This window comes from Linepithema humile, chromosome 1, assembly GCF_040581485.1.
Source record: "Linepithema humile isolate Giens D197 chromosome 1, Lhum_UNIL_v1.0, whole genome shotgun sequence".
Classification (NCBI taxonomy): domain Eukaryota; kingdom Metazoa; phylum Arthropoda; class Insecta; order Hymenoptera; family Formicidae; genus Linepithema; species Linepithema humile.
Window position 1 is genome coordinate 13,376,516 of NC_090128.1, and position 23,171 is coordinate 13,399,686.

Below are 23,171 nucleotides of genomic sequence, written 5' to 3' on the forward strand. Positions count from 1 at the left end.
CGATTTCTCCTGCATTTTTTTCGCCTTTTTTTAGTTTATTTTGCAAGGAGTGGCGAGCAACAGTGAATATAAACAAAATCAGGGACTTTCAATTTCAATATCGCCATTGCATTTTATCCAATATTCTGCAATTTTGTGTTGCTTTAAAATACGGATAATAAAACGAGCTATACAATAAAACTTTTGAACAAGGTTAGATATGAGGAAATCATATCTATCTATTATAGAAATTGTGGACAATATTTTATAAACAAGTACTGCATTTTAATTAATCAATTAATTAATTTCTTCTTTAACTTGCATAGCGTGTTTAAAAATTTGCGCTTCGATATTTTCGATTAATTGAATCGGATACATGTTTTTTTGTATCGATCACTCGATTGGTTCGATTAATGAATCGATTGCTATCTCGTTATGCACTTTATTTTTTTTTTACGATTCACTTCGCGTCGGACTGTCGAACATTTGTGGTGTTGATGTTTTGATCCGAACGAATAGTTTGTAAATTTAATATATCGTTAATTATAACTTATTCGCACGCAAACTCAGAATCATTATTAAAAGCAATTGGCGTATATTATGATTTGATAGTTTTTGCGTTCGCTTTATGTAACAATGGATATACCAACTTCAACTAGCCTGAATCATAGTGGACTCACGCACAATACAGATGGATTCTTAGGCATTCCTATTGAATCGTCAACTCTGGATGCTCTGGCAACCAAACGAAGAAGGTTAATATCAAAAAGCTTGTATATTATATAAAAATTTTCTTGAGACATAATACTACATTAACCAAATTATTATGATTTTATTATTAATATTTTTATTTCATTTCCAGCTCCTCACGCACAATAAAACGCAAGAAGTTTGATGATGAAGTGGTGGAAACAACGTTTAACCTACAGCCACCAGCCACAAGTGCAAAGTCGACATCAAAATCGCGAACAGTTTCTGTATCTGCCGGTCCTATGGATGTTTTGCCAACACAAACTTTACCTACGCCAATACCAATTCCAACCACCTTAGCACAATCTGATAGATGCAATCGGAGACCCACTAGACCGAGTGGTTCAAATCCTGGACGAAAAAACAAAAAGAGTAAAAATCACTCGCATTCCATAAATGCCACTAAAGATCTTGGGCGATGGAAACCCGCAGATGACTTGGCATTGATTACTGGTGTACAGCAAACAAATGATCTGAGAATGGTATGTATTCAATTAATTTTTCCATTAATTCTATTGTTTTTTATGATGAAGGAGAAAATATAATTAATTATATTTTATGATTTTGTTCATTTGTGATATTTTGGCATTTTGTTATAAGGTTCATCGAGGTACAAAATTTTCCTGTCGCTTTACATTGCAAGAAATACAACAAAGATGGTATGCACTGTTATATGACAGTGCAGTTTCTCGTGTGGCTGTGCAAGCTATGCGCAACTTACATCCTGAATTAATTGCCAGTATACAGGCAAGAACGTTGTATAGCAAAGCTGAGGAGGATCTGTTAGGCACTGTTAAATCAGTGAGTATTCACAGCTTATTAAATAAAAAATGTTTTTGACAAATAAATTAATTTTGTTAAATATACTACCGATTTTTAGTCTTTAAATGCTATTCGAACACAATATCGTAGATAGATAATTGTTTGCTTTGTCTCATCAGACTTCTCAACAAACATTGGAAGTATTTCAAGAATTGCTTGAAGCAAATGCACATACGTTTTATCCAGCTAGGACTGCGAAAGCATTGCACAGTCATTGGCAGCTTATGAAACAATATCACCTATTGCCAGATCAGACAGTGCAGTGCTTGCCTCGTGGTGAACATGTATTGAACTTCTCTGATGCTGAAGATATGATCAACGATAATGAATTAATGGAACCAAAGGACGAATTGGTAGATTCTGAACTGGCAATGGCTGACAGAAAGAATAAAAAAGAAATTAAAATATTGGAAAACGAGCTTGGCAGATGGCAAGTACTTGTTGACAATGTAATTGGCAGCAATCCGCCAGATTTTGATAATCAGACCTTAGCTATTCTCAGAGGCAGACTTGTCAGGTATCTCATGAGATCTAGAGAGGTAAGAAATATGAAATAACGATTTCCATATTCGCGTTTTATTTATATACAATATATATTGTTGTTTTATTTAAAAAAATTTAAATTTTGTAATGCTGTTCCGTATTTCTGTTCAGATTAGTGTAGGACGTTCCACAAAAGATCACACTGTCGATGTGGATCTTAGCTTAGAAGGTCCAGCTTGGAAAGTTTCGCGTCGACAAGGTACCATTCGTTTAAGAAATAATGGAGATTTCTTTCTGTCATCCGAAGGAAAGCGGCCAATTTTTGTGGATAGCAGACCAATTCTGGCTGGCAATAAAATGAAACTGAATAACAATAGTGTGATTGAGGTAACTGTTAATCATGTGAAAATGTAAAATGAAGTTAATTCGTAATTTTTTTTCCAACATGACTTTTACTTTTGAAATTATTCGCTTTGTAAGTGAAATTGCTATATAATTGAATATTTTTTGCACAGGTTGCAGGATTAAGATTCATATTTTTAATAAATCAAGAACTCATCTCTGTGATACGGCAAGAAGCTGTTAAATTGAATTTAAATCCTTGAAGCATTTTGAAAAACAATGGACAATATCAAGTATTGTGGTTCACAGTAATTGATAAAATACCTTTCCTAAATATAATCTAACTTTTTACATCTAAAAATAGCAAATACATTGTATAGATACTCATTGCATATTATCTCTTAATTTGCTCGTGTCTGTAAGACTAGTATATCATAGAATATTTTATTAAAAAAATTTTTTTGTAAAAACAAAAGGAGAAAAAGAGAACAAATCAAAATATTATCAATTAATGAACAACAGTTAATAGAGTTTAATGCTAAACTGTATTTATGCATAAAATATTTTAAGAATCTAACGTAGGCTTGCATATATATTGTCTGGAAAAAATTTTTCTATTTTTGCTTATATATGCAACATTGCTATATGTGCAACATTTTTAAATCCACTCGTACTCTTAGTGTTTGCACATTAATGAGTGCTTTTACATACTTATGAAACTAAAGTTATTTAGGCAGTATATAATATACATTGAAGTATACATTAACTTTATTATACATAAACTTTTAATATAAATTTAAATAACATTTAGCAATATGTATCTGCATAATAAATTAACTTTAGTCGCGCAATATTATACAAGTTTCTTTACGTTTTTATAGATTCTAAAAGCAATTGCATAAAATCTCGGACAAATCTGAATAGCAAATTAATACTGTTTGTTTATTTATTTATAGAAGTAATTTTATTATAATAAACTATCATATTGTCAATTTATTGTCATATTATTAAGGATTATATATCCTTGCTCTTTGAATTGATATTAAATAAAGTTTCAGTCGAAATTTTATTTCACTGGCGTGCGTTGTAACGGGATTTTCACAACAGAGCTTCGTTATAACAAGCCAACGTGAATGTTCTGCAGTGACTATATTAAGCCACGCGTAAGGCGATTAGCATTGCATTTTTACGAGCATTCGTCGTACATACGTTTCGCACATATATCGTATGTATCGGCATGTTCAGTCAGGTGCTGCGACGCACACATGCAGACACGATGCATATCAGGTCATGAACGCATGCGCAGGTGCTTCCTCGTCGCAGAGGGCGCATATCATATTTTTTTACGCCAGCAGTCGTGTCCAATATGGCGTGAGTGTTGTGAGCGATGTTATTCTGCAGGTAAGTTTCCTGCGTGTATTTCGTGTACATTCGTTCGCGAACGGCCCCGATGACGGGACGAACGTTGTCGTTGCCGCATCGCTCGCGGCCAGTACGAAATCGCGGTGGCGCGATCGACGACGCGACAATATCGCGCGGCGAGATACCGCGGACGGTCCGTGTGTCAGCGTCGTAGAAGTTTTCAAGGTCCGAGCGGAAAGGTGCGTTTCCACTGGCGGGCATGTCACCGCGCGTACAATTGTCATACCGTCGTCGCACACGATTCGCACGGTGAATGACAGCGGTGAAGTTGATCGAGTAACGCGAACGCGGGTAAACACTCTAGGATCCATCGCGATCTAGGCTAACTACACAACAATGGCTGCAGCCTCGGTAAATATGGTGTCATCTGGCTAATTCGCGAGCATCGCTGAGAAGACTCGCGGGAGACTCGGCTGGCATTTCAAGCCTGTGAATCGGCGGGACGAACGTTTCCCGGAACGTAACTTACCGTCTCGCTATGCACGAAACGGGATCGTGCGTGGAATGTTGTCGGGTTATTTGCATTATAATGAAGATGCATTCAGCCATACTGATAAGCGTAGTCTTATGTGCCGAAGATGTCAAAGTATCTAGGTCATATTTGCTTTGTGTGTTACAACGTAATTGTTTATTCGATCGTTCGTATGTTACAATTGAATTCCTCGCAAAATGGGGATAATAACAAGGATTACATCGTTATTACTGCAATTTTAAGTCACATACATAGCAGAAATTTACAACTCATGTACATGACAAAAAATTCACTGATAAATATTATACGTTGAAAATGTTATTTGGTAACATAATTAATGCATTTCCACATCTATAATATGAATAGAATTCATTACGATAATAATACTTATATTTTCTATGAAGACATTGTACACCGAACAACACTGTTTTATCATATTTGTGTCCTGTGCTATAATGTAAACATATGTTTGATTATTCGTGTGTTGCAATTAAATTTTTTATAAAACAAGAATAATTATATTCTTGTTGTTGCATTTTTGTCACATTTACATTGCAAAAAAGTTTAATAACGAAAGATATGTTTCAAAAATGTTACATTTGATGACATAATCAGTGCGTTTTTATTTGAATAAAAACGATAGCAATAATAATATCTCTTATATTTTCTGTACAAACATTGTATGCTGAACAATACTTTGTTTTTTCAGGTAGCCTCCTGCTTTTAACACTTGGACACATTTCTGCGACTAAGGAGAACGATGTAATCAGGAAATAATAGCAAAACAATGTACAATGAACTACAATGGAAATATGCCAGATTGGCATCAGTATAATCCCCCGCAATCAGGAATAAACGACGTCTCATCGACGAGTCAAAACATTAGTTCAGGACACTTTATCTCCAGTATTAGTCCAAACTGTCCGCCACAGCTGAGCAGCTTGAACCTCAGTTCGGAAGGACTCGAGAAACATCAGAACGATTCCAACTTCAACCCGAGGCATTTCCAGCCGCATCTGCCGAGCAATATCTCGCACGGGCACAATGCCGTTGCCGACAATACCCCCCTGGCATCGATGGCGCAAATGCAGAACTGCATCGGCCACTACGGGCCGTCGAATACGAGAAACTCCATGGTGGACAATCTAAACGGCCCGATGGATCCGAGGAGTACCGCGATAGGCGGTCTGAACGAGGAGCTGGGCTACAGAAACAATCAGGTGCCTTTGAACGGGCCTATCTCGCATCACGGACCAAACGTAATGAATATGAATGCGCCGCACGGACCTATAGCATCGCGAAGCACCAACGTCAACTCCCATGCCACCGGCAGAACGGGCCCGCCACCGTCATTCGCTCCCTGCAAAGCGCTGTGCTGCAATCCGGATCCCAACATAAGTTACCAGCAGTATTGTTCTTATCAGAACAACGCGGCCTATCGAGAGAACATCCGCTCGTCCGCCGGATACCAAGCGGACGCGCGACGATTCGGCAACGACTTCAGCTTTAGGAAGGATAATTTCGACGGCAAGGACGTGCCGCCGCCGCCGCCGCCGCCGCCGTCGTCTATGGTGCCGCCACATAATGTGCCTAATGTCGATCATCGAAGAAATTTCTCCGATCCGATAAAGTATCGCAAGGACCGTCTGGTTTCACGCGGCTATCCATCTGCCTCGAGCATGCTGCAGAACTACTCGATGCAGAATTACAATTACGCGGAGTACCAGAAGTATCCCTACGGCGTGAAGGATTACTCGAAAGTCGGCGGCATGAACGTGCCGAGTCAGGGAATGGTGAAGCAGCATGGTCAGGAGCAAGGCTTCGCGATGCCGCAGCAGAAGTACAACAGCGGCAAGCAGCAGGTGCCTTATCAGAGTAACGGCGGCATGATGCCGAGTAGCATGCCGTCCGCGAACGTGCCGCCGAATCCGAGCATGATGTCGGCCGCGCAGAACACTTACTACAACTCGCAGTATCCGCGGAATCTATCGACGGAAACGTCGCACAGTTGCCAGGAAGCTGCCGATAATGTGCCCATGGCGAACAGGATGCCGACGTCGACGATGCCGCACAACACACCGCACTCGCGGTACCCGGAGTTCCAGCAGAGGTTGGCGATGCAGCGATTCTCGATCGAGAATCACCTGAGGAAGCTGTCGAGGATACCCGACTACCAGTCGCTTCCAGAATACAAGGAGTGCGTCCATAAGTATAACGAAATAGTGAATATTGAACGGCAACAGTCGTTCACGTATCAAGGACAAATGCAGCAGGCTGCCCCGTGCGTCGCCGTGTCGGCGGCCGTCAACGCGCCCACCGTCCCGCCTATAAATCTGCAGTTTGACCGCAACGGTGTTTTGATCAATTCCAGCTATCTGCCCGAGGCCTTCAGAGTGCAGCAAGTGGTGAATCCGCCGCCGGTCGACAGCGCGACGGCGGACAAACAAAGCAAACAGAGCAGCAAAAATATCACCGAAATGGCGAATCACAACGTGCAGAAACCGGAACAGATGCTTCCGACGCAGCAACACGCCGCTCACGCGGTTGTTTTGTGTCCGGAAGGCATTCAGCAAGGCAAGCAGGATCGATATCCCGCGCCGAAGAGCCTCGATCAGAGGCAGTTTCAAGTGCCGAAAGCGCCGGGCGACGGCTACAGCAATCTGGGCGCGAACGCGAGCGACACGGCGATGCAGCAGAAGATGCCCAAGGTGCTGGACGTGCGGCAATTCCTGGCGAACTGGGACGAATCGGAGGACGAGGATGGCGCGAGTGCCAATCTACCGGAAGCCGTTCTCAGCGACTCCACGCCGGTCGTGGTCGTCGGCTACGAAAACGTGGACCTGTCGGCGAAAACGCTGGAGGATTTGAACAGCTCGAAGCCGCCGGAGATCGCGTCGGGCGTGATAGCGTTCGAGAACCAGACGGACAAGAGCGCCGGCAGCGGCGGCGTGGTGGCCGCGCAGGACTGCCTCACGATATCGTACGCGGAGAACGCCGCGGAGATCGCGAAGGATTCGGCGTGCAAGGAGCTGGCGAAGGTACGGCCGGGAAGCCACATCATACAGTGCATAAGCAACGAACCCGGCGAGGCGCCGACGATACACATAGTCGACAATCTGGAGATCGGCAGCATTCTGCAGGTCGCCAATGGCCAGGTCGCCGAGACGCAGGACGCGGTGTCGTTCTTTCAAGAGGGAACAGAAGTCGAGGCGAGCACGATCGCACTCGAGGCCGACAAGTTCAAAAAGGTGGTGGACGGCAGTGGCGGCGAATCATCCGCGACCGCTCTCGTCGATCTCGCGAGCAAGGAGAAGTACATCGTCGAGGATTCCTCTTCTTCCAAAGCGGCGGAGAATGCACCGCAGCCGGCGCGGGTGGCCGATCAGATCGTCACCCTGCCGGCGTCCATGAAGGACAACTTGGACGCTGCTCAGGACATGAATTTGAAGAAGCAGAGCAGCTTCGCGAGCGAGGAATCTCACAATCCGGACGACATAAGTCTGCCGGATCTGCCCACGTCGGAGTGCACACCGATCTCCACTACGCTGAACACGCCTATCCACTCCGACAACGAGGAATCGTCGGAGCACGTCGAGGATCTCACGATACCGACGAATCCGATCGAGATCATCCAGAACAGTCCCATGATTAGTTTCACGCAATCGCCGACGAAGGGCGAGCCCTACGATCATCTGAGCGACGAGGGAACCGACAGGAGATCGACTGATTCGTTGAGAGGCGAATATCGAACGGAAACTCGTTACAAAGGCGATGGAAGTCATGATATGCTCGATCACGATACCGTTCTTGGCACATTTGAATTCTCCGCGAATATTGATGAGAGCGAAGCCGGTGCAACGACTAAGAAAAACAATAAGGAACGCGCGAGTCCACGTGGAAGTTGCGTAATAGCGAATAATAACGAGAAAACATTCGCACTGAACGGTGAAACGGAAAGTGTGGAGGTTACCGGCATGCGTATGACTTTGACCTCCGGCGAATATGAATTAAAGATCGTGTCAACAGGCGCGCAGAGCAAGCCGCGGGATTATAAAAATTCAACGAACGAGCGTCACGTGAATGAATCTGAAATCGCCGCCGCTGTAAGTTCAGACGTGTCGATGACGCGTAAGAAATTACCATTACTTCCGGAAACGTGCGCGAAAGTCACACCAGGTCGCCGTTATGACGACTCGATGGAATTGAATAATGCATTACAGAACATTACGAAAGATCCGATTGATTGCGATCAAGTTGACGCGAATTATGTCGAAAGAAGATGCGTCTCGACCGACTTGACCGATCAAACCAATTCAGCGAGCGATGCTGCTTCAAGGAATTCCAGGTCGGAGGATGTCTGCTCAACGAAGATCGCAAAAAGTAATAATCCGTCTACATCGCACAGTACAAAACGTTCGAATTTAAGCGACGACAAGTTGAGAAAATGCGAGAGCGATAAATTCGCGAAGGAGGATTCATCTTTGGAGAGGAATATTGACGGTGATAAATCCGCGAGAACCGACGCGAAGAACTTGAAAAGTTTTCGGCACGTGAAGCACGTGGATTATAAGAAGCCAGCGTCGGGCGATCCGGCGATTTCTCACAAGAAGAGATATTTGTCCGAAAACACGGTGGAGAAATGTAGCGGAGAGGCAACTACACATCACGATAAGCATACTCAAGAGGCGGATGCGCATAAAGTCAAATTATGCGCCGGCGATGGTCCCAAGGAATCAGACGTATCGCGTAATAAACCAAAAATAATCGATAACATACGCGTCGACGACAGCAGCGAGAGAATACGGCTTCTGAAGGAGTACAGAAGAATAAAGTACAAATCGTGCAGCGTGGGAGAAAAGAAAGGTAAAGATGCACAGGAAGCGTCCGACTGTGCAGCGAGCAAGAAGAGCCACCTTTCGTCGAATCCTGACGAGCGATCGCAGTCATCGAAGGATAAACAGCTGTGTCAACGGGATGCAGCGAGGCTCAAGTTGTCCGACGAACAGGAGGAGAAGCACGCGAATATTCTGCGGACGTTTGTGACGAAAAATATCAACCCCGACTTCGACATTCAAGTCACGAATGTCAACTTGAAGCTCAACGACAACGATCACCCGAGAGATTTGCAGTGTTTGCGAGAAGATGCGAAGAACAGCGGTGCCCTCGACGCGATCAAAATCGAAATCAACGTGTCGTGCTCGGAACGGAATACAACGAAGACGTTGCTGCATGAAAATATCAAGAACGCTGTCGCTGAAACGATCGGTCACTTGACCAGCACGATCTCGAACGGAGCGAGATCGAATTCGACAAGCATCACGGAAATTCAGTGTGATAAGAAGGTAGCCTGCGACAAGGTGGAGTGCTGCGATTACGAGAGATCTCCTGCCACTTCGAGGGAAGCGTCTACGTACAATAATGAGGCATACAAGGATCAGGATAACGCAGAAGTGAAACACAAATCGGCGATCACCGCATGCGCGGCGAGCGAGGAACCTTCTAATTCACTTGTCTCGAAGAAAAAACGAAAGTCATCCTCGGAACGAGATCAAATCAATAACATATACGACGATAATGGTATGTTTTTGAAGATTATTTATATGTTTATATAATATTTTAATTATTTTATATACTTATTTATATGTTTTATACTTATTTATATGTTTATATAATATTTTAATTATTTTATATACTTATAATTTATTAATTATAAATAAATTTATATATTAATTAATCTTTATTGCTTCAGCTTTAGTCAAGAAGTGGACTTGGTTTAGAAAATATTTATTACACTCATTACTCTTTCCATATTAATACAAATACAAATTAATCGTTCTTTCTTTAGTGATTTTTAACGTAAACATAGATATCTTTATCGTTTGTTCTAATAATAAACCACCAATTCCTTCTTTCTCTATAATCTTGTTTGTGTCTGCAATATACAAATCAACCGGCAGTGGATTCATAATTATTTTATATATTTATATTATAACTTTATAATTTAAATATTATAATATATAATATTTAAAACTTTTATATTTATATAAATGTAAAGTTATATAAAAATATTTGCACAAAGTCGCTCAATTTTTATATAATTGTATAAAATATTTTGAATTTATTGTTAATTACAATTTTTATGAAATGCTATTTTATATTTATATAAATTTAGAGTATTTATATAACTTAATAATTGATGTAAATTAATTTATGTACAAATATTTGCAGAAAATTATTTCATTTTTTATTATTTTTTGTAATAATCTTAAGATGATTTAAAATGAAAAATTCTCACGAATTAAATGTTTTCAGGTAACGTCAATATCGAAACTGAGCCTGCATCGAGCATCTTGGAAACTTCGGAAACGGAGCACGCAGCAATTAGAAGACGAAGCGTGCAGCAAGATGCAGAAAGGAAAGTTGCTGCCACCAATTTCTGCGTAAACGAAGAATCGAAAATCTCTGTGGATAATTCATACATGGGATCGAAGAACGTACAGAAGATGGATCACCAGGAAATGACCGCTTCTCTCAGTAGAAACGCAAGGAATTCCCAAGACGATATCGCGTCTAGATCAAACGCGATTCCGTCGACCTCTTCGAGCGCAGCGAATGCCAGCTTGGAAGACGCCAGGTACGACAATCCCGTACACTTCGATTACAATCACTTCGACGTTGCGCCGAACGAGCATACAGATGCTAATGACAACGACAAGCGTAATGACAGATGGAAGAGGCCGAAGAGGGACGACGGTAGATTCAGAAGCTTCGACCTGTACGAGAGCTCCAGCGGCTTCATAAATCCGACCTTCTTCAGTGCGGACGAGCGGGAGAACTTGAACGCGGTTCCCGTGTACACTACCAAGGACGGGAAGATAACTTACAGCCCCAATCCCCGATTCACGTATCGCGAATTGATCATGGAGGCTCGCGCGAAGGAGAGCTACGGCCCAAGCGCGCGCGACTCGTACTTCGCGCGATCGCCGTCGTACGATTATTACAACTGTTCCAAGCTGCGGAAGGTATTCAAGAGACATCGTGACGTCGCCGCCGGTCGAAAGAGAGATATCGATTCTGCCGACGCGAAACCCGCGGCGAAGCACATCGATTATTCGCCGAGCAACAACGCCGCGAAGACCCGAGATACGTCGCATTTGGAATTCTTCAACGACGCGAACAAATTATTCGCGAGCAGCAGAAACGGTCAGCAGGAGAGCAAAGAGAGCAATCGGAAAAACATCGTGGATCTGAGCTTCCTGGAGAAAAAATACAACAACGAATCCGCGTCCAGCGTTAAGCATTGCAAGACGTTCGCGGACAATCTCGGCTATGAGAAGGGCTACAACGAGAGCTCCGTGTTCGATACGAATCTGTTTCTGGGACCAAAGTCTACATGCGAGGAGACGATGGAGTCGATCAAGTCGTATTCTTCTCATATCGACAGGAGAAATACCGACGGCCTCAAAGAGTATAATTTCAGCGAGATATTCGCCGTGCAGAAACGACTGGATCCCTTCCCGTTCCTGCCTGCGCAGCAAAATTCCTCCGACAATGAGCACAAAGCGAATTGCGACACGGCGAACGAGCCAATGTTGTATCATCGTGCAATATGCAGCTTTGCCGACGATCTACATGTCAGCGACGATGATGCACGATGCGAAAAATCGAGTGCCGTCTTACATAATGAGCAAGAGAGTGAAATTAATAATCAAAACGATGCAGTAGTGATAAGCATTAATAATGATAAATCAGCAGACACGCCTAGTGCATCGTTGAATATACATAGAAACGATGAATATTTAACGAGGCAAGAATCTCAGTCCGAAGAAATCAAGTCCAGCGCTGTGCTTGCTGAAACTCCACGTCCTTGTTCTCCGAAAGTAGTAGATGAGAAAATTCAGGATTCGGAAAGAGATCAGTGTTCTGCGGATTATGTTAAAGACAACGAAGTATTAGCGGAACATCCAGATCCGGAAGATGACGCGTGTGTTTGCAGCACTGTCTCTTCACAGGAAGATGAACCCAACGCTGAAGAAGCTAAGACTGCTAAGAATGTTGAAAATACTGAGAATGCTGAATATGTTGAAAATACTGAAAATGCTGAAAATGTTGAAACTACTAGAAGTTGTGAAAATTCTGAGAATGCTAAGGAATCTGAGAAAGCTGAGGAAACTGAGAAAGCTGAAAATACTGAAAAAGCTGAGGATTCGAAACAACATTTAGATGAACATATCGAAGTCGCAAGTCTATCTGAACTGAATGTAGATGGTGATCTTATCAAAGATTCACCGGATGAATTAAAATCTGCAAAAACAATAGAAGAATCTGCGCCTCCTTCGAACGAACAAAGCGATGGAATTAATGACAGCGCGAAAAATAATTCAGATCCTGCCGTGGACCAAGAAATTTTACATTCAGAAATTTTACCTGTGTCGAACAATCGCAAAGAAGAGGAAGAAGCTGCGCCTGCAATAGAATTGAACATTTCGAGCGAAATTGATCAGACAACGAATGAGCAAGACAATGCGTGCGACGAAAATTCTACAGTTTGTCAAGAAAAAGAACCGATTACTTCGCAAAATCCATCCGACGTCGCACTCATGGAACAATCGCTTGAGGAAGAAGGCAACGAGCAGGAATTGCAAAAGCCGGTGGACGAAGAACGGACTGCGGAAATTTCATTGAAGGATCCAGGAACTGACGAGGTAGACAATTGCAATCCCATCATAATATCTACGCCGCCTCCCATTTTGGATTTGCAGATGGCACGAGCGGAAGACAGCGTGTGCGACTTATTCGCGAACGAGAAGCGCGAGCAAAATATATCGGAGTTCACCGTCATCAAAAGCATCATCAAACCCGATAAGAAGCAACTTGAGGAACTGGAAGCGAAAGAGCATCTCAAGGATTGCGACAGCATAATCGATTCTAAGCTGCTGTGCATGGACTCCTCTGATTGCGGGATCTACTCGGAGGACAGGTGCACTTTGGTACAAATATCCGAGCACGATTTCACCGAGGACGACAGCATGGTGCCGATGGAGTGGGAGACGAGTCAGATTCAGGAGGACGCTGTGAATCGCTTGTGCAGCATCGACGAGTCATCGATCGACTTCGCGGGTGCTGCCAGTTCGCTGCAGGACAACTCGCTTCTAGATAACTTGTCCCTCTCACGGGCGTCATCTACCATCAAAGAATCCGCAGTTGCGGAAAAAATCATGGAAATGGAAAGTAAGACGAACGACGAGTCCGCGGCAGCGATCGAGTCGAGGCCGACGGTGGAGGAATCTAAACCGAGCAACGATGACGACGATGGCGACCGAGAGCCGGATCAAGTTTCTTCCAGTAATTACGAGAAAGTCGCATACCTGCGCGCGACGGATTGCAACGCCAACACGAAGATGGTGCCGAAGCTCGTCATCAAGAAGAGCGAGGCGAGCTCGAAATTCGTCACGAAGTTGAGTGCCTCCTCCTCCCCCGTCTCACCGGTGAACAGCAAATCGAGCTATCAGCCGAAGATACCCAAGATGATCATTAGAAACGCGAGATCTCGTCCCGGCACGCCGTCCATCCCGTCCATCGAGGCCGTTCACGAGGAAGTTTCCGCTCAAGCGAGTATTTCAGAGCGGTCTTCGCTCGCGGCCGACGAACTGTACGACAACGATTCCAACCAGAGCTCCCTGCAGGAGTCGAGCGGTCACAGGAACAAGATTCCCAAGATGAAGATCAAACTGGACGAGAGACACTCTAGCAAGATAATAGCCGAGGACAGCACAGAGGTTTGCGCGAAGCGCAAGAATATGAAGAAAACGATATCAAAGGTAAGGTTAAAGAATTCTTCGAGGCTCAAATTCTCGGATAACTGTGATAACGTGGTTTTTCAGGAGTCACGAGATCCGGACAGGCACGAGGAGAAGATACCCGTGTTGAAGCTGCGAAAGCACGAGAGAAACAGGTCGTCATCTCCAGAAGGCGTGACGCGGAAGCGGCAGAGTTCGAGTCATTCGGATGTGCCGGTGAAAAAGTGCAAGAGATCGGGACGCGACGAAACGGGACACTCGACGAGGCGCAGCAGCTCGTCCGATTCGACGCGGACGACCGCGTCGGAAAGCGAGGCGCGGAAAAATCCTCTGGTGTGCATCTCCGAGAAGATTCCGAAGGTCATCATCAAAAGAACGTCGGCCAGCGCGGAGTTCAAGTGCGAGTTCAGCAAGGGATACAAAAGCGTGATCGCGAAGAGCGCGAAGTGGCAGCCGGAAGTCAAGCTAGAGCGTTATCGCATTCTCGACGGCATGGTGAAGGATCTAAAATTAACTCCGATATCGTTGCGCACCATAGAGAAGATATTCTCGAGTAGCAAGGATCGTCGGCAGCAGGAGGGCGATCACAAATTGTCCAGGTCAAATTCGACGTCCGACTTGCTGCCCGTCAAATGCAAGCAGCGGAGAATGTCGGATTACGACTGCAGGAAAGCCAGCGACGCGTTGAAGAGCGATTTGAGTTTCGCGCGGGACGCGGACGTTAAGAATACGAAAACGTGCATCACGCCGAAGAAGAATGTATCGTCGAAAAATCACAGCAGACCGATGGACGACGGATGCCCAAAGGACGACAGACGCAGATCCAGATCCCGCGATAACAATCCACAAGCGGAAACGGACGTTACTGATAAGGAGATGAGTCAGCCGTTTGGAAAAACCGGTTCGGCTTTTGCTCAGCATGATGAATGTAAAATTAGTGGTTTTGATGTCCATCACGAGCGAGCGGCGAGAGTCGACAAAGATAGGCAGGAGAATATTTTCGTGAAGCATTCGAGCAACTCTACGGACTTCAAGATCGCGTTGAAAGAACTGAAGGCGACGTCCAATATGGAGAATTGTTTTGTAAAACTGCCTGACCTGAGCGGACCACTTTCCCTAGAAATCAATTTACATACCGAGAAAGAAGGGCAAAAAGAACGAGACGAGGACCTCTTCTTCGGTAAGAGCGACAGTAAAAACATGATAAAGAAGGAACGACTGAGCAGTTCCAGCGACATCGATTGCACTCTGCAGGACGATATCGGTTTGCTCAAGGACGATTCTGCAGGTATGTTGGATAGTTTCGGGATAAACAGGAACTCCATCATCAAAATCGAGTCCTCGGACGAGAGCCAGTCGACTATCGAGATCCTGCCGGCGTCGCCGGACGATAACAATGAGCTGGAAAGCAACATTATCGAAGACGGCGACAGCGAACAGTTGTACTCGGCGGACGCGATTCCAACTCAGTTCGAATTGGAGCTGGAGATCGCGGACAACAGCAACACGGATCTGCTGGACGTGCCTATGCCGAAGCTCGATCCTATTTCTTGCTACAGTTCACGTCGCGTTTCCACCGAGGAGCCTTGCGGCGATCAAGCCTCGAAGGCAGGACGCTGCAATACATTCGAGTCCTCGTCTCGCGGCAAGAATCTGCTTGAAAAAGACAAGCATGTGACGGCTAACGGTAGATCCGCGCTGGAGAGCGACTCGACTGGTTCTGTTAGACAGATTTCCGTGATATCTCCGTGCAGCAGGACGGCGGGTTCCGTCGCGACGAAGGAAAACTTCTGCTGCAACGATTCGTTGATTAAGGAAGTCTTGGCGGCCAAGGAGACCTTGAAGAAGTGCCTTTCGAAAAGCAGATGCGAGGAGAGCGGCGCGAGGCTGAAGACAGTCGCGGAGAAGAAACAAGGCTCGAGTTTTGATCTCAACAGTCTCTCGGAGACGCATTCTAAGTCAAGCAACGCTCCCCAAGGCTGTCGTAGCGACATCGCGCCTCAGACGGCTTCCACGCCCGCGGCTGGCAAACACAAGACTGAAAGCATGCCTGTCGAAAAGTCTGATAAGAAACATTCCAAACAAAGTAAAAGTTCCTGCGTGAAGAAGAAACCGAAGTCGCCCGAGAAGAATGACAGAGCGAATTGCAGAGAGGTGACGAAGAGCGCGCTCGAGAGCGCGATATCCTTGAAGACGTTCAGACGCGTCGGCCAAGCTGTCTCGAACGAGAGTCGTACTGTGTACTTGAGCGAGAAACGAAAGAATTCATCGGACACTCCGCAGTTACGAGATACGCAGCGGAAGGAGGGGAGCAAGTGGTCGTCTTACAAAATTCCCAAGATATCGAAATCTATGGATCGCGGCAGAGCCGACGGCAACGCGAAGGAGAACAAGTCGAGGGAAGACAACATGCCGATATTGGAGCCCGCGATCGCCATGGATCTCGATTCGGACAGAGACAGTTCCAGATCGCCGCCGGTCATCACGATTCAGGACAGTGAGGATCTCGAGATAACGGAAGCCAAGCTGGCGGACGACAAGATCATCACGTCGGACGATAAAGTTGCGAGCGACATGAAGGATGTTCACAAAAAGAGCGAGATGTCCACTGTCGATTTGATATCTCAGTTAGCTTATCATGAAAAGGTGAGAGAAATCTCTCCCTATTTCTCATTCATCTATTTATTCTCTCTTACTCAATTCTTTTGTATTCCTTGCAGGCAACGATAAAGGACAAACCTTACTGTAATCTGTGCGAAAGAGAGTTCGACACAATAGCACGGTATCGACGGCATCTGCGTGGATATCAACACAGTCACATGGAATTGACACAACGTAGGAGCATCCACGCGCTGTTCATGCTGTTCACGGGCAAGCCCTGTCCGAGGCTGCTACCGGCACACATCGTGCGAAGTGATTGCTCCATAGGTGAATTAACGCCGTTACAAATTGCGGTTCAGGTACGTTACATTTTTTTCATTGAGACGCTTGTAACAGCTTTTACATTTGTATTACATTACGTATTTTGTTACGATTGATTAATCAGTGCATAAGAATTTGTATACATAGCAGTGTACAAGCCAATACTGTTGTAATTCGAAACTTATTTTAAAATCAATTTTAGCTGGGATTCTTGATTAAATTTTAATTAATTTTATTATTTTTACACTATTTTTAATTAATTTAATATTATAAATGCAAGACTATTACAAATTCAAATGAAAGAACATTATATATAAATAACATTTTTACCGATAAAAGATAATAGTTAAAATTGTATTTCGGCTATTATCTCTGTTTGAAAAACAGCTGTAACTCAATAAGTTTTCCAAGTTACAATGCGATAAATCTGATAAATGTATATGGATATAAATATACTATGTTCGTTTTTAGGATGTCACAAAGTGCTTTGACCGTACAGAGCAAAGTCCTAAGAAGCAGAATAACGTTGAGAAATAATCACGAGTAAGTGATTTGGATTAAGCATACACAGTTACTGTGATCATAATTAAACGGCTTACAGTGCAATCTTTTTCTGAAAACATTGTTTGCGGCGATAATAAGAGGAGATAATACGAATATTTTAGATCGCAGCTAGTCCGACATGCGGTTAAATAGCTGCCACTGTTAATGGCGCCGGCATCGAAATTTTAACTACTAGATAACGAACGCTTCAAAAGAAGTTTGTTAATTTTAGCTAAGTCAACCGATGCGGGTAATCATTAACGGAGAGTTACCGAGGAGACAATTTTAGCTCGCAATTAGATGTTTAGCCAAAGACTTTAGTAAAGCTAAATGATACACGTTCGATTATTTACACTTTTCAGAAGACTCTGGTCTTTATTTGTACAAAGTTTTAACGAGTGATTCAACCGCTGATTGTGCTCACTGCGAATTTTTATTTATATTACGAAGAGACTTATATATAATGGATAGGTATATATATACATAACACACGTACATATACACGACATATATATATGATTATATCTGTCATTCCAGTTTGCAAAATATATACACTGACAACATTCTGTTACCAAAAATCACGCGTATACGATTAAATTTGTGTAAAAATTGCGGTATGATCAAGTTTCTAAACATAGACGTACAAGAAATGATGAAACATTCCTATATTATAATTATACGGAAAAAAATTATGGGATATTGAAGTGATTTATGTTGCACAGTAGAAAGTTTACTTTAACGAAGCTGTTTGCGATTCATATATAGATATATAAAACTGTCGATTTCCACGTTGTGTCGGTGTTAAAATGCACTTGGAATGACTAAACGTTTTAACTTCGTTGTCTTTTTAGAAGTTACAGTTACGAAATTTTATTCGTAATATTTTATCGGTGTTATTTTATTTGTAATATTTTATCGATGTTATTTTAAATGGAATGATATTAAATCGTGTGTCGTGAAACGTGAAGAATATATATGTATGTAAAAACAAAAATTAAAAAAAAATATATATATTCTTCATCAAAATGTCTATCATGACATTCTCATCATTGCTATGTCTATAGAAACTACACGTTTTGGGTTACACAGAAATATCGCATAGCTCATGCTAGAGTTGATAATGCAAAAAGTGGTAAGCGTTAGGGAAGATTGGGGGGGGGGGGGGGGAAGAGGATCTGCACCCAGCGTTACTAGGCTTCGACGAATGTACATATTGCCATAACACAGAAGATCTATTGAAGCAAAATCCGTGATATTAATGTTTAGAGGAATTTAAAGTGAGCAGGTCGAGGCCAATCTCAGTCTACAACATGATTTCTTTGTACAAACAGGCAAAATTTAAACATACACAATTCACGATATGCACAGTGTTCAAGCACTGGATAGTGATGCTCCACATGCATACACCTATATATATATATCAAGTCCAAAATCTCTGTTAACACAGATTTTATACATTAAGTGATAGTTTTATGCTCCCTTTTCACATATTTCGCACTTGATTGATAATCGTTCACAGTACATTTAAGAGTACATTCTTGATTATACTCGATTGATGACAAAAGTTGAGCTTCTTTTTGCGACATACATTTTAATCAAAGTGTGAAGATGTGCGCTGGGAGTGAGATAATTCCTTAAAGCACTAGTTCCTGGCTTTAGAGGGGGTTAGAGTAGGTAATGTTGTTAAGAGGCTACGACCAGATGTTACATTAATACAGGGTTAACCGATTGTATTCGGCAATCGTTTCACGCTATTTCCTAATTTATCTTACGGAGTTTAATCGTCGGAGTGAAAGCGTTTCTCGTTCATAATCAATTCTAGTTCTGGACCAATTTAACCAAATGTAATAGATATGTAAGTTTATGAATTGTTATTACAGTTAGAGCTTTTGTTTTTCTTTATTTGTTCCAAATGTTTTAGATTTTATTCGCACGAGTGCCTTAAGATACACCTAACAGTATTCGTTGTATCGTGTTACATATATTATATAAAAAGATACATATATATAGATCTATATATAAAAATATATATATCTATATACATATATATATACATATAAATACATTTAAAAGAAGGAATCTATATATTTGTACACTTGAGCATGTTTATACACATGTACATGATTATGCCTTAGTTATTGGAGCGCATTATAAATTATATAATTATTTTTAAATATATTGAGAAATATTGAGAAAACATTTTACCAGTCCAATCTGAGAAATCAGAATCTTTTACACGAAACGTACAAAATAAAGTTTAACTGTTGCAATTGAAACAAAGTACATATTACACGTGTTAAAAACAGAGTCTTTAGCGTAACAATACTGCCTCTTTATAGCTACAACAGATATTTTCGACATGAACAATAATTTGATGCTACATCGTTTGTTTAACTGCACTGATGAAAATGTACGATCACTATAATCAGTACAATGACTGCATTATTGTAGCGACATAACAAAATATACAGAAAATGGTACAATAGGAATTGTTAACAGCGACAGCAGATTGTTAATACTTTATGAATCTGCACGTACTGAATCTAAATAATTACGAAGACTCGTATCTGAAAGCTTTATATATAAATGATATATGAAACAAATGTATGAGTATGTTCATGTTTTTCAAATAATATCAAGTAAATTTTTAAAAAACCGTGATAAAATTGATAAAATTATATCATAAAGGTATATCACAAAGTGTAAAACAATAATTATTGAAACATAAAATTTTATGTAATGAGATATTACGAACATTTTCACATATAGATAGTTACACGAATGTTTTTAATAATTTTTAATTAATGTTGTTATCTCATTTGTTATACAAACTTCGTTATCAATTTTCAAAATTATCTGTTTTTTATCAACTATGTAGTAAAAGTATCAGTTAATATGACAAAAATGTATGTTAATGTTACATTGTGGTAATCAAATCTCTATGGATATATTCTTAGACTTAAAGAAATAGAATAAATATTTTATAAAGTGTTGAATATTCAATGGTATATATAGATATTAAAAATATATATATACAAGTTTTTGCTGTGCTACGATTTAACTAAACGATAAAACTGCTGCCGTGTTTAGTTTGTACTATTAATTATATTGGAAAAGAGTATATATATATATATATATATATATATATATATATATATATATATGTACAAAAGTTACTGTTCTCTCATAACTAAGGCTTATTGTGTACATATATCATTGTTGTGTGCTCGATGTGCCTAAAATTTTAAAAAAACGTTATACGCATCACACGTCCAAACATAAATATATATATATATATATATATTATGTACATACATACATATATATGTATATATATTGGAATTTATGTACATGGAATATTTTATGAATCTATACATCACTTGTACATTGTGTAAGAAAAGTTCCTTAAACTATGTACAGATATTAATATTGTACATTTGAATCCGTACATTGATACGATGAAGTATGTATTCCGCTATGTGGGAAATGGACACCTGAAGAATTTTCAAATGCCTCATCTATTAAGTCACTTATAATATTTTATGCTAGCGTTTACAAAAAAAACAAGAAAAAAAAACTATGTTACAATAATGCATCGTACATGGGCATTACGGTCGTTCACTGAAGTTCTGATTTATGCATAATTATCAAATATAGAGGATGTGTTTTAAAGCGAATGAATTCCTGTATGAACTTAACAAATAAGGAATGTGCGTTGTACATCCGAGGATTAATCAAATTCGCGCGTTAAGAAATACTTAAGTTTAATAATTAGACAGTTTAACGATGAGAGCAGCAGACCGGACTATTCCTGACTTCCACTACTGTAAATCTGTATAAGCTCATGCAGGACTGTGTTTCCGAATGAAAATCTTTGTTAGATGATTTGTGTGATATAACTTAATCTATATTGAGATGATACAGATCGTGAATTATTTGTACTCGATTATTTACTGACGTGTATGTATCTGTTTATTATATATTTATTGCCCTGCGATCATTTTATAAATGTACGCATAGTGCTCGAAGGATTACTTTTTTGTGAAACACATGTTTGGTCTTGTCGAAGCAATTTTCCAAATTTATGTATGTATATATATATATATATTAGTAGAAGAAATTATACAAAAGAGACCTACAATTGAATTACATATATCAGATCGTTTATTTTGTTGAATATGAAATTCGTTGAATTTTACATGTTAAAGTTTGAATTTAATTTAAAAATGTTTTTTAAAAGCTGTCTCTACAATAGACATATGTTCTTTACAAACATGTGTGCATTATAAACACCAACTACATTCTTATTTCACGAAATAAAATCGTACATGTCCAAAAAATTTTTATTAGGTAAAATTGTAATTATGTATTATGTTTCTCAATTACATATTTTTAATATTTTCTGACGTTAGAAGCTATTTCTGCATTTTGGAAAAAAATTTATATTATTTATATCATGCGACAAAGCAGCATATCTCCCATTGTAATTCGAGTGCTAGTTTGATAATTAAGTAGCACTGTCTGATGAAAGTAATGCACCGTTATTCAATATTAATTTTTAATGTAAAAATTTATCTTTACAACTAATTTAAAAATTTGTGTGTGCAATGTATCGCTTTGTTGCGCCTTGTGTGAAAAGATCATACTTTTTACAGTTTAATTAGGAAAAATACATGACCTAGTAAGACTTTTGCGAAAATGATTATTGCTGCTTAAGGATGTCAACGGAATTGCAATGAGATATAAATATGTAATCATTCCATGAATTAGGATAGCAAAGTCTTTAAATATAGGAATACAATGAGTTTTACGATATGTTAATTTCTGTTATTGTATTTACACGTACTTAGGCTATGAGAGTGTATAAAGAATTCAAATTATTATAGTCAAAGGAAAATAAAGAGTGGATTGTATGATGAAATAAGTATAGTGTACTGTTCTTTCTTGTATTGCATTAATTTTTATTTCTTTCAATTTTTGCTTCTTTTTGAATATAATTATTATGTATCATAAATTTAATTTTATTCTGATAGGTTTATATCTTCAGGTCTCAATTTAGCTTTTCTAGGATCTTTGCTTAAATAAAATTAGTTTACATATTCAAGAATTATTTGTTTATTATTAATAAAATTAATATTAAAGATTTTTATGGCACATACTATATTTTAGAAATACATAATATCAACACCAATTCAATTAATACAATTGTCATTTATAATAAACATAAATTTGAAATTATTTATTATCTATTTACCTCACTTTTTTTAAAATAAGCAATAAAATAGTATTAATTGATAAATATTTATGTATAAGAGATTTTTATCGTATGAGATACATTGTAAGAATTTAAGAAAATATATACGCTGTTGATAGTATTAGATTGGCATAGTATTAGGAATACATGCTTAAAAGTTGGTTGTAAATTCAAATTTAATTTTATATGTAAATTCAAGGACTAAGTTTGCGGTATTAGGAGAACAAGATTGGCAAGAGGAATAACAAACTGAAGAAGTGCAAATTCAAATATTTAAATTCAGGAGCTAAGTTCTTAATATTAGGAAAACACGATTGAAAGAAGTTATGTGGATTCAATTTCGAAGTGGCGCTATTTTAAAAATACATTCTATATTAATTCT

The 23,171-nt window shown here is 40.4% G+C and overlaps 2 protein-coding genes across 3 annotated transcripts; both read left to right on the forward strand.

The window, feature by feature from the left end:
- The first annotated feature begins 407 nt into the window (after positions 1 to 407).
- On the forward strand, positions 408 to 3,368 carry Rcd5 (microspherule protein Rcd5). Its single transcript, XM_012361569.2, has 6 exons — positions 408 to 734; positions 842 to 1,211; positions 1,330 to 1,530; positions 1,671 to 2,090; positions 2,206 to 2,421; positions 2,550 to 3,368. Exons 1-6 carry the CDS (start codon positions 616 to 618, stop codon positions 2,637 to 2,639), a joined length of 1,416 nt encoding a protein of 471 aa, XP_012216992.1. The 5' UTR covers positions 408 to 615; the 3' UTR covers positions 2,640 to 3,368.
- Positions 3,369 to 3,542: 174 nt separating this feature from the next.
- LOC105668952 (titin homolog) lies at positions 3,543 to 22,459 on the forward strand. Of its 2 annotated transcripts, none has more exons than XM_012361666.2 (6): positions 3,543 to 3,777; positions 4,980 to 9,847; positions 10,583 to 14,091; positions 14,155 to 16,716; positions 16,791 to 17,030; positions 17,464 to 22,459. In XM_012361666.2, the coding sequence occupies exons 2-6, from the start codon at positions 5,065 to 5,067 to the stop codon at positions 17,527 to 17,529; spliced, it is 11,160 nt and encodes a 3,719-aa protein (XP_012217089.2). In that variant the 5' UTR covers positions 3,543 to 3,777; positions 4,980 to 5,064; the 3' UTR covers positions 17,530 to 22,459. The 2 variants fall into 2 exon arrangements, with proteins under 2 accessions (XP_012217089.2, XP_012217090.2); XM_012361667.2 differs by lacking the exon at positions 3,543 to 3,777 and adding an exon at positions 3,799 to 4,149.
- The last annotated feature ends 712 nt before the right edge of the window (positions 22,460 to 23,171 follow it).

Excerpts from the sequence above, each read along its gene's own strand:
- Rcd5 (XM_012361569.2), top strand. The coding sequence starts at position 616 with ATGGATATACCAACTTCAACTAGCCTGAATCATAGTGGACTCACGCAC. Across the intron at positions 1,212-1,329 it reads AAACAAATGATCTGAGAATG|GTTCATCGAGGTACAAAATT; the intron begins GTATGTATTCAA and ends TTTTGTTATAAG. Across the intron at positions 1,531-1,670 it reads TGTTAGGCACTGTTAAATCA|ACTTCTCAACAAACATTGGA; the intron begins GTGAGTATTCAC and ends TTGTCTCATCAG.
- LOC105668952 (XM_012361666.2), top strand. The coding sequence starts at position 5,065 with ATGAACTACAATGGAAATATGCCAGATTGGCATCAGTATAATCCCCCG. Across the intron at positions 14,092-14,154 it reads TGAAGAAAACGATATCAAAG|GAGTCACGAGATCCGGACAG; the intron begins GTAAGGTTAAAG and ends GTGGTTTTTCAG. Across the intron at positions 16,717-16,790 it reads AGTTAGCTTATCATGAAAAG|GCAACGATAAAGGACAAACC; the intron begins GTGAGAGAAATC and ends TATTCCTTGCAG.